Source organism: Triticum urartu, chromosome 3A (genome assembly GCF_056163025.1).
Source record: "Triticum urartu cultivar PI428250 chromosome 3A, HENAU_Tu73, whole genome shotgun sequence".
Classification (NCBI taxonomy): domain Eukaryota; kingdom Viridiplantae; phylum Streptophyta; class Magnoliopsida; order Poales; family Poaceae; genus Triticum; species Triticum urartu.
Window position 1 is genome coordinate 220,836,654 of NC_141875.1, and position 12,256 is coordinate 220,848,909.

The following is a 12,256-nucleotide window of genomic DNA, read 5'->3' on the forward strand; positions in this document are numbered from 1 at the left end:
CGAGAGAGAGTGTGTTGCTTTTTTTTTTCTCTCTTGCTTTATTTGGTGGTTTTTCGAACTTTGTTTGCTTTTGAGTGCTTGAGATACTATGCTTGTGAGACATTGATGATCATGTGTTTGATCATAAGATACACTTAATGTTTGGTTAATGCTATTATCTTATCTATCTTATGTGATCATTCACTATTCTTGGTGATGAGTGCATGTATTTCATTCTTATCATTTTAAGCGCTCCACCAAGATGTATGTGACATGGAAGAGTAACCCATGACTCTAACTCTTTGTGCATTTGCAGTCCAAAGCAAATTTTAAATATGCACAAATTTAGGGGGAGCTCTTACTTGTCACATACTTCTCAAAGCGACGATATATTTCATGCTTATTATCATTTGTCGAAGCTTTGATCTATATGTTGTCATTAATTACCAAAAAGGGGGAGATTGAAAGTGCAACTATCCCTAGGTGGTTTTGGTAATTCATAACAACATATAGCTCATTGAGCTAATGCTATTCCAAGATGACTATTTCAGGAAAGCTCAATGATTGGCATGGCACGGATGTGAAAGTGGAACCCTCAAAATGGTAAGGACAAAGGATTGGCTCAAGCTCAAAAGCTCAAGACTCTTAATTTTATATTTTAGTGATCCAAGATCACATTGAGTCTTTAGGAAAAGCCAATACTATCAAGGAGGGATGAGGTGTTGCTTAATGAGCCTCTTGCTTCATGTGCTTAGTGATATGCTCCAAAACCCTCAACTACTTTCCCATATCCACTTATGACCTAAACCCTAAGCCAAACTCGGTCCTACCGATTCTTTCTATCCGGCGCCACCGAGTTTCATTTGTCATAAGCCACTGCCAAACCCTAGCAATTCGGTTCTACCGATAGGGATCTCGGTCTCACCGAGATGGGATTGCAAACTCTCTGTTTCCCTTTTGTAACTTTTCGGTCTCACCGAAAGAGTGAATCGGTCCCACCGAGATTGCAATGTAAATTCAGTGTTTCCTTTTTGTAACTTTTCGGTCTCACCGAAAGAGCAAATCGGTCCCACCGAGTTTGCCTGACCAACTCTCTGGTTAGCTAATTACCAAAATCGGTCTCACCGAGTTTGTGTAATTGGTCTCACCGAGATTACGTTATGCCCAAACCCTAACCATATCAGTCCTACCGAGTTGCATGTCAGTCCCACCGAAAATCTCTAACGGTCACTAGGTTTACCTTTTCGGTCTGACCAAGTTTGTTGATTCGGTCCCACTGAGATTGGAAAACTGTGTGTAATGGTTGGATTTTGTGTGGAGGCTATATATACCCCTCCACCTCCTCTTCATTCGTGGAGAGAGCCATCAGAACACATACACAATTCCAACTCATATGTTCTGAGAGAGAACCACCTACTCATGTGTTGAGACCAAGATATTCCATTCCTACCATATGAATCTTGATCTCTAGCCTTCCCCAAGTTGCTTTCCACTCAAATCTTCTTTCCACAAAATCCAAATCCTATGAGAGAGAGTTGAGTGTTGGGGAGACTATCATTTGAAGCACAAGAGCAAGGAGTTCATTACCTACACACCATTTGTTACTTCTTGGAGAGTGGTGTCTCCTAGATTGGCTAGGTGTCACTTGGGAGCCTCCGACAAGATTGTGGAGTTGAACCAAGGAGTTTGTAAGGGCAAGGAGATCGCCTACTTCGTGAAGATCTACCGCTAGTGAGGCAAGTCCTTCGTGGGCGATGGCCATGGTGGGATAGACAAGGTTGCTACTTCATGGACCCTTTGTGGGTGGTTGCTTATTCGTGGACCCTTCATGGGTGGAGCCCTCCGTGGACTCGCGCAACCGTTACCCTTCATGGGTGGAGCCCTCTGTGGACTCGCGCAACCGTTACCCTTTGTGGGTTGAAGTCTCCATCAACGTGGATGTAGGATAGCACCACCTATCCGAACCGCGGGAAAAACATCCGTGTCTCCAATTGCGTTTGAATTCTCCAAACCCTTCCCTTTACATTCTTGCAAGTTGCATGCTTTACTTTCCGCTGCCAATATACTCTTTGCATGCTTGCTTGAATTGTGTGATGATTGCTTGACTTGTCCTACAATAGCTAAAATCTACCAAGAACTAAAATTGGGAAAAGGCTAAGTTTTTATTTGGACAAGTAGTCTAATCACCCCCCCTCTAGACATACTTTCGATCCTACAGCCACCCCTCACCGCCTCGCGAGCGGTACGAGCACACAAAAGAGAAATTTATTTTAAAAATTAGAGATGGCACATACAAATTTGCTTGGAACGGCAAAAGAATACCGTATATAGGTAGGTATACTGGACTCATGTGGCAAAACTGGTTTAAAGGATTTTGGATGCACAAGTAGTGATCATACTTAGTGCAAAATGAAGGCTAGCAAAAGATTGAGAAGCGATCAACCAAGAAACGAATAATCTCATAAGCAAGCATTGAGCATAATTAAAACCGAATAATGCAACACAAGTAGGATGTAATTTCATTGCATGACTATTGACTTTCGTGCTTGCATAGGGAATCACAAACCTTAACACCAATATTCTTACTAAAGCATAATTACTCATCAACATGACTCACATATCACATCATCATATCTCAAAACTATTACAAAGAATCAAGTTTATTTTGTCCAATGATCTTCGTGAATTTTTTTATTATATCCTTCTTGGATATCTATCACTTTGGAACTAATTTTCATGTGTTGCTTTTGATAAGCTCAAACAAATATAAGTGAAGATCATGAGCATAATTTCTGTTCTCTCAAATTAATTTAAGTGAAGCAAGAGAGAATTTCTTGAAAATTTTACTAACTATCAAATAAATCTAAGTGAAGCAAGAGAGCATTTCTTCAAAAATACTAAAGAACACCATGCTCAAACAGGTATAAGTGAAGCACTAGAGCAATTCCATAGCTCATAAAAATTTAAGTGAAGCATAGAGAGCAATTCTAACAAGTCATGGCAAAATTTTGGATCTCTCAAATAGGTGTGTCCAACAAGGAATCAAGACTTAAAACAAAAAGCAAAAGAAGCAAAGACTCATATCATACAAGACGCTCTAAGCAAAACTCATAGTATGTGACGAATAAAAATATAGCTTCGAGTAAAATACCGATGGTCGTTAGAAGAAAGAGGGGATGCCACTCGGGGCATCCCCAAGCTTAGTTGCTTGCTTCTCTTTGGATAATAGCTCGGGATGCCATGGGCATCCCCAAGCTTAGGCTCTTTTTAGTCCTTATCCCTTCATCCATCGTAACATCACCCAAAACTTGAAAACTTCAATCACACAAAACTCAACAAAACCTTCATGAGATCCGTTAGTATAAGAAAGCAAATCACTACTATAAGTACTGTCGCAACCCATTCATATTTTATTCTTGCATTATATATACTGTATTCCAACTTTTCTATGGAAGAACTCTTAAAATAAAACCATAAAATCATCAAAACAAGCACACAACACAAAGAAAACAGAATCTGTCAAAAACAGAACAGTCTATGACAATCTGGATATTTCGAATACTTCTGTAACACCAAAAATACTGAAAATTAGGACGACCTGAGCAATTTGTATATTAATCTTCTGCAAAAAGAATTGGTATTTTATCGCGCTTTTGTTAAAAATGAGAATTATTTTCGTGAGCGCAAAAGTTTCTGTTTTTCAGCAAGATCAAACGACTATCACCCGAGAAGATCCTAAAGGCTTACTTGGCACAAACACTAATTAAAACAGAAAAAACACAATCATAACAATAGCATAATTGTGCAAACACTCAAGAACAGAAAGCAAAAAGCAAAAATAAATTTTATTCATTGGGTTGCCTCCTGATACGTCCATTTTGCATCATGCTTTTATATTGATATTTATTGCATTGTGGACTGTTATTACACATTATGTCACAATAATTATGCCTATTCTCTCTTATTTTACAAGGTTTACATGACGAGGGAGAATGCCGGTAGCTGGAATTCTAGGCTGGAAAAGGAGCAAATATTAGAGACCTATTCTGCACAGCTCCAAAAGTCCTGAAACTTCACGGAAGTCATTTTTGGAATTAATAAAAAATACTGAGCGAAGAAAGCACCAGAGGGAGCCCACACGCTGGCCACGAGGGTGGGGGCGCACCCCCTGCCTCGTGGGCCCCCTGGCAGGCCTCCGGTGCCCATCTTCTGCTATATGAAGTCTTTTACCTTGGAAAAAAAATCATAAGCAAGCTCACGGGATGAAACTCCACCGCCACGAGGCAGAACCTTGGCGAAACCAATCTAGGGCTCCGGCAGAGCTGTTCTGATGGGGAAACTTCCCTCCGGGAGGGGGAAATCATCACCATCGTCATCACCAACGATCCTCTCATCGGGAGGGGGTCAATCTCCATCAACATCTTCACAAGCACCATCTCATGTCAAACCCTACTCTATCTCTTGTATCCAATCTTTGTATCCAAACCTCAGATTGGTACCTGTGGGTTGCTAGTAGTGTTGATTACTCCTTGTAGTTGATGCTAGTTGGTTTACTTGGTGGAAGATCATATGTTCAGATCCATTATGCATATTAGTACCCCTCTAATTATGAACATGAATATGCTTTGTGAGTAGTTACATTTCTTCCTAAGGACATGGGAGAAGTCTTGCTATAAGTAGTCATGTGAATTTGGTATTCGTTCGATATTTTGATGAGATGCATGTTGTCATCCCTCTAGTGGTGTCATGTGAACGTTGACTACATGACACTTCACCATTGTTTGGGCCTAGAGGGAGGCATTGGGAAGTACTAAGTAGATGATGGGTTGCTAGAGTGACAGAAGCTTAAACCCTAGTTTATGCGTTGCTTCGTAAGGGGCTGATTTGGATCCATATGTTTCATGTTATGGTTAGGTTTACCTTAATACTTCTGTTGTAGTTGCGAATGCTTGCAATAGGGGTTAATCATAAGTGGGATGCTTGTCCAAGTAAGGGCAGTACCCAAGCACCGGTCCACCCACATATCAAATTATCAAAGTAACGAACGTGAATCATATGAACGTGATGAAAACTAGCTTGACGATAATTCCCACGTGTCCTCGGGAGCGCTTTCCTTTATATAAGAGTTTGTCCAGGCTTGTCCTTTGCTACAAAAAGGATTGGGCCATCTTGTTGCACCTTATTTACTTACATTACTTGTTACTCGCTACAAATTACCTTATCACAAAATTATCTGTTATCGATATTTTCAGTGCTTGCAGAGAATACCTTACTGAAAACTGCTTATCATTTCCTTCTGCTCCTCGTTGGGTTCGACACTCTTACTTATCGAAAAGGCTACTATAGATCCCCTACACTTGTGGGTCATCAAGACTCTTTTCTGGCGCCGTTGCCGGGGAGTGAAGCGCCTTTGGTAGGTGGAATTTGGTAAGGAAAAATTTATATACTGTGCTGAAATTTATTGTCACTTGTTACTATGGAACATAATCCTTTGAGGGGCTTGTTCAGGGTATCTTCACCCCGACCAGTAGAGCAAAGAGTTGCTTCTCAACCTACTGAACCTACTGAAAATTTTACTTTGAATTTCCTTCGGGTATGATGGAGAAACTGCTAGCTAATCCTTTTGCAGGAGATGGAGTTTGTGGATTATTTAAGCTTGCAGGTATGTTATCAAGAAGAAGGTCTTCCCTTTATCTTTGAAGGGAGAGGCATTGCCATGGTATTGGCTATGTGATGATATGGGATCATGGAACTACTAACGATTGAAATTGGAATTTCATCAGAAGTTTTATCCTATGCATCTTGTTCATCGTGATCGTAATTATATATATAATTTTTGGCCTCGCGAAGGAGAAAGCATCGCTCAAGCTTGGGGGAGGCTAAAGTCAATGTTATATTCATGCCCCAATCATGAGCTCTCAAAAGAAATGATTATTCAAAATTTTATGCTCGGCTTTCTCTCAGTAATCGCTCCATGCTCGATACTTCTTGTACTGGATCTTTTATGATGAAGACTATTGAATTCAAATGGGATTTATTGGAAAGAATTAAACGCAACTCTGAAGATTGGGACCTCGACGAAGGTAAGAGCATCTCCAGCCGTGCCCCCAACAGGCCCTCCCCATGTGTTTTTGCCGTGCCGGCGGCGAAAAAACGGCCCAGTCACGCCCCCATAAGCCTGTTTTTCGCCGGCTCGGGCCGAAACTAGTGCCGGTGGACCCAGGCCGAACCCGGCACCCTGCAGGGCGCCTAGGGGCGCTAGCACAAGCAAAAAGGTCGCGTGGGTCCGCCCTGTCGGCGAGTCAAGCGCCTGTTCTCGCCGTTTCATCCCGCTTTCCCCCCACTTCCCTCCCATTCTCTCAATTCCTCCCGCCAATCTCTCGCTCGCCTCCGCCGCCATGCCACCGAAGAAGTACGTCGCCCCCCGCGCCGCGACAACCACGACCGCCCCGTTGCCCAGCTGAAGCAGAGGAAGCCAAGGGCGCCACTGTCCAAGCCACTGGGCATGACAAACGCCGAGTGGAGGGTGGAGGTTCAGCGACGGGAGGCTGTCACCGCCGACCGGCGGAACAGGGCGATGGCCAAGAAGGCCCGTGACAACGCGGCGACGGCTTCGGCGGACCAAGCCGAGGCCGAGGCGACTCGCGCGGGAATGATGAATCCACCTGGCAGCCACGCCCAGGACGCGCCCTGGGGCCAGCAAGGCGTTGGTTCTCCGTTGCTGCAGCCATGGGGATGCACGCCCTCACCGGGCTATGCCGACGGGGATGCGCACGGTGGGTTCAACCCCAACGTCACCTTCCCCCATGGACACCCGGCCCAGCCGACGCCTTCGCCCGCCTTCACCGGCGTGCAGTACCCTCCATACAACTACTCGCCGCCCGCCTACGCGTCCTCCCCGATGCCCCCTCTCCGTCGTGGCGCGCTGCCCTTCTCGCACCTCGGCGACACCAATGAGACCGAGGCCGACATGGATGACATCATCGCGACAGGCTCGGCTGCGGCCGCCGCGTCTCCCAGGTTCGCCACCCCAGACGACACCGTGGATCTGAGCGGTGGCATGGAAGGCGAGCTCGGCTATGTCTACGGCGAGGAGGAGCAGGAGGAGGAGGACGAAGAGGAGGAGGAGGAGCCGGCGATTGTTCCGGCGAGGAGGAGCAAGAAGAAGAAGCGGGCGGCCAGGTCCGGCGAGCCGTGCATCAAGTGGGCGTCCAAGGAGGAGGAATGCCTCACCGAAGCATGGAAGGTCGTCTGCCTCAACCCGACCACCGGCATGAACCAGAGCATCGAGACGTACTGGGAGCGCATCAAGGCCGAGTTCGACAAGCGCAAGCTCGTCGACCCCTACTTCAAAGGCGTCTACATGCAGCGCGGGTCGAAGGCGATGGCGAACCATTGGGGGCGTATTCAGGGGGCATGCAACAAATGGCATGGGATCGTCGAGGAGGCCGCGGCTCGCCGGCAGAGCGGCACCAGCGTTGAGGATCAGGTATGGCATGCCGGTCTCCCGCCTCTCTTCGCCGTGTGCGCCCGCCAACTGTTTGTTCCTCCGTGCAGTTGCTGCACATGTTCTCCATGTATCGGCAGGGCAACAACGACGCTGAATTCAAGTACCTCCATGTTTACAAGCGCATTGACAAATGCGAGAAGTGGGCGGAAGTCCGGTGCACCCTCGACAAGGCCAAGGAGACCTACAAGCCGGACACGCCGACTCCGGGCACGTCAGACGGGCGGCCGGACGGCAACAAATTTGCCAAGAAGGAGAAATACGCCAACGCGGCCACCGCTCGAGTCCAGGAGTCCATCGAGCACTACATCACCGACGCACAGGCCCGGGCCGCCCTTCGTGAAGAGAAGACTGAGGCGCAGTGGTCAGCGTTGATGTCGAGTAGCGCCATCAAGCTCGACCTACTCCAGACCAACGTCGCCGCGAATAAGAGAAACACCGACCTGGCTTTCCTGCTGGGCGGGGCGGACATGCTCCAGAGCAACGACGAGGCGGTCAAGGCGTGGTACTTGGCGGAGCGGGGCCTCATCCTGAACCAACTTCCATCGACGACGACGCCCACGCCACCGCCGCCAAGCCCGACTGATGATGCCGCGGAGAACACCCGCAACACAGAAGCCACTCCGCCGCCACCCAGCACAGAGACCCTGCCAAGCCCACGCACGCCGATCTCCGCCGACGCCGCAGGCCGACCTTGCCATCTGATGCGCACGTGCGTCCTTTCTGTTTTTGTATGCCGAACTTGTGGCCGCTTGATCGCCGGATTTGTGGCCTCTATTTTGTGAGCGGGGAAGACTATGTTTGAATTTGCCGCGGCTGGGGGCGTGGCTGGGAGCTAGGTCGCCCCCAGGGGCTAACCTGGCGCCGGTTCGCCCCCAGGCCGCTCTTTTTCGGCCCCCTAGGGGGCTGAACGGCTGGAGATGCTCTAAGGAGTCAAGTATAACAACTAAGTTTGATTGTGTTAAATCTTTTATGGATACCAATGCTTTCCGTGAATTTAGCACTAAATATGGACTTGACTTTGAGATAGTAGATTCTTTCTGTGAACCCTTTTCTACTCATGTTGATCTCCCAAAGGAGAAGTGGTTTAAATATAATCCTCCCACTGAAGTAAAAGTAGTCGTACCTATTAAATTTGAAGAAAAGACTATCACTTATAATGATCCTGTTGTTCCTGCTGCTTATATTGAGAAGCCACCTTTCCCTGTTGGAATAAGGGATCATGCTAAAGCTTCAACTGTAGTCAACAAAAGTAATATTAAGACACCTAAACCCCATGAGCAAATTAAAGTTGAACCTAAAATTGCTATGGTTAAAGATCTCTTGGCCGATAATATTGATGGGCATGTTATTTACTTCTGCAATGAAGCTGCTAGAATTGCTAGACCTGATGCTAAAAATAAACATAGACCTGTTGTAGGCATGCCTGTTATTTCTGTTAAAATAGGAGATCACTGCTATCATGGCTTTGTGATATGGGTGCTAGTGCAAGTGCAATACCTCATTCCTTATACCAAGAAATTATGCATGATATTGCACCTGCTGAGAGAGAAGAGATTGATGTTACAATTAAGCTTGCCAATAGAGATACTATTTCACCAGTTGGGATTGTTAGAGATGTTGAAGTCTTGTGTGGTAAAGTTAAATACCCTGCTGATTTTCTTGTTCTTGGTTCCCCACAAGATGACTTTTGTCCCATTATATTTGGTAGACCCTTCTTGAATACTGTTAATGCTAAGATAGACTGCAATAAGGATATTGTTTTTGTGGATTTAGGGGATATGTCTCATGAGTTTAATTTTGCTAAATTTCATAGATAACCCCATGATAAAGAATTACCTAGTAAAGATGAAATTATTGGTCTTGCTTCTATTGTCATGCCTCCTAGTGATCCTTTAGAACAATATTTGCTAGACCATGAAAATGATATGTTTATGAATGAAAGCAGGGAAATAGATGAAGTATTCTTTAAACAGGGACCTATTCTGAAACACAACTTGCATGTTGAAATCCTAGGGGATCCTCCTCCACCCAAGGGTGATCCCGTGTTTGAGCTTAAATCATTGCCTAATACTCTTAAATATGCTTATCTTGATGAAAAGAAGATATATCCTATTATTATTAGTGCTAACCTTTCAGAGCATGAAGAAGAGAAATTATTGAAAACTCTGAAGAAGCACCGTGCTGCTATTGGATATACTCTTGATGATCTTAAGGGCATTAGTCCCACTCTATGTCAACACAAAATAAATTTGGAGAAAGACGCCAAACCAGTTATTGATCACCAACGACGGCTAAATCCTAAGATGAAAGAAGTGGTAAGAAAGGAAATATTAAAGCTCCTTGAAGCAGGTATAATTTATCCCGTTGCTGATAGTCAGTGGGTAAGTCCTATCCATTGCGTCCCTAAGAAGGGAGGTATTACTGTCGTTCCTAATGATAAAGATGAATTGATTCCGCAAAGAATTATTACAGGTTATAGGATGGTGATTGATTTCCGCAAATTAAATAAAGCTACTAGAAAAGATCATTACCCTTTGCCTTTCATTGATCAAATGCTAGAAAGATTATCCAAACATACACATTTTTTCTTTCTAGATGGTTACTCTGGTTTCTCTCAAATACCTGTGTCAGCTGAGGATCAAGAAAAGACCACTTTTACTTGCCCTTTCAGTACCTTTGCTTATAGATGTATGCCTTTTGGTTTATGTAATGCACCTGCTACTTTTCAAAGATGTATGACTGCTATATTCTCTGACTTTTGTGAAAAGATTTGTGAAGTTTTCATGGATGATTTCTCTGTTTATGGATCCTCTTTTGATGATTGCTTGAGCAACCTTGATCGAGTTTTGCAGAGATGTGAAGAAACTAACCTTGTCTTGAATTGGGAGAAGTGCCACTTTATGGTTAATGAAGGTATCGTCTTGGGGCATAAAATTTCTGAAAGAGGTATTGAAGTTGATAAAGCTAAGGTTGATGCTATTGAAAAGATGCCGTGTCCTAAGGACATCAAAGGTATAAGAAGTTTCCTTGGTCACGCCGATTTTTATAGGAGGTTCATTAAGGACTTCTCTAAAATCTCTCGGCCTCTAACTAATCTCTTACAAAAAGATATTCCTTTTGTCTTTGATGATGATTGTGTAGAAGCATTTGAAATACTTAAGAAAGCCTTGATTTCTGCACGTATTGTTTAGCCACCTGATTGGACTTTAGCCATTGAAATCATGTGTGATGCTAGTGACTATGCTGTAGGTGTTGTTCTAGGACAAAGAGTTGATAAAAAAATTAAATGTTATTCAATATGCTAGTAAAACTCTAGACAATGCCCAGAGAAATTATGCTACTACTGAAAAGGAATTCTTAGCAGTTGTATTTGCTTGTGATAAGTTCAAACCTTATATTGTTGATTCTAAAGTAACTATTCACACTGATCATGCTGCTATTAAATATCTTATGGAAAAGAAAGATGCTAAACCTAGACTTATTAGATGGGTTCTCCTGCTACAAGAATTTGATTTGCATATTATTGATAGAAAGGGAGCTGAGAATCCCGTTGCAGACAACTTGTCTAGGTTAGAGAATGTTCTTGATGACCCACTACCTATTGATGATAGCTTTCCTGATGAACAATTAAATGTCATAAATGCTTCTCATATTGCTCCATGGTATGATGATTATGCTAATTACATTGTTGCTAAATTTATGACACCTAGTTTCACATACCAGCAAAAGAAAAAGGTTTTCTATGATTTAAGACATTACTTCTGGGATGACCCACACCTTTATAAAGGAGTAGATGGTGTTATTAGACGTTGTATACTTGAGCATGAACCGGAACAGATCCTACGCAAGTGTCACTCCGAAGCTTATGGAGGACACCATGCTGGAGATAGAACTGCACATAAGGTATTGCAATCCGGTTTTTATTCACCTATTCTCTTCAAGGATGCCCGTAAGTTTGTATTATCTTGTGATGAATGTCAAAGAATTGGTAATATTAGTAGACGTCAAGAAATGCCTATGAATTATTCACTCGTTATTGAACCATTTGATGTTTGGGGCTTCGATTATATGGGACCGTTTCCTTCCTCTAATGGACACACACATATTTTAGTTGTTGTTGATTATGTTACTAAGTGGGTAGAAGCTATTCCAACTAGTAGTGCTGATCATAACACCTCTATTAAGATGCTTAAAGAAGTTATTTTTCCGAGGTTTGGAGTCCCTAGATACCTAATGACTGATGGTGGTTCACATTTTATTCATGGTGCTTTTCGTAAAATGCTTGCTAAGTATGATGTTAATCATAGAATCGCATCTCCATATCATCCACAGTCTAGTGATCAAGTAGAACTTAGCAATAGAGAGCTTAAATTAATTTTGCAAAAGACTGTCAATAGATCTGGAAAGAATTGGTCCAAGAAACTTGATGGTGCATTATGGGCATATAGAACTGCATATAAAAATCCTATCGGTATATATGTCTCTGTATAAAATGGTTTATGGAAAAGCATGTCACTTACCTCTCGAATTAGAACATAAGGCATATTGGGCCATCAAAGAGCTCAATTATGACTTCAAACTTGCTGGTGAGAAGAGGCTTTTTGACATTAGCTCACTTGATGAATGGAGAACCCAGGCTTATGAGAATGCCAAACTATTTAAGGAAAAGGTTAAAAGGTGGCATGATAAAAGGATACAAAAGCACTAGTTTAATGCAGGTGATTATGTATTGCTATACAACTCTCGTTTAAGATTTTTTGTAGTCAA

The 12,256-nt window shown here is 43.6% G+C and overlaps 1 protein-coding gene across 1 annotated transcript; it reads left to right on the plus strand.

Moving 5' to 3' along the window:
* Window positions 1-6,631: 6,631 nt before the first annotated feature.
* Window positions 6,632-8,271, plus strand: LOC147979280 (uncharacterized). The gene is made up of 2 exons (XM_087515127.1): window positions 6,632-7,468; window positions 7,537-8,271. Exons 1-2 carry the CDS (start codon window positions 6,632-6,634, stop codon window positions 8,269-8,271), a joined length of 1,572 nt encoding a protein of 523 aa, XP_087371253.1.
* The last annotated feature ends 3,985 nt before the right edge of the window (window positions 8,272-12,256 follow it).

Coding starts and splice junctions, on each gene's coding strand:
- LOC147979280 (XM_087515127.1), top strand. CDS start 6,632: ATGATGAATCCACCTGGCAGCCACGCCCAGGACGCGCCCTGGGGCCAG. Junction 7,469..7,536: donor GCACCAGCGTTGAGGATCAG/GTATGGCATGCC, acceptor TCCTCCGTGCAG/TTGCTGCACATGTTCTCCAT.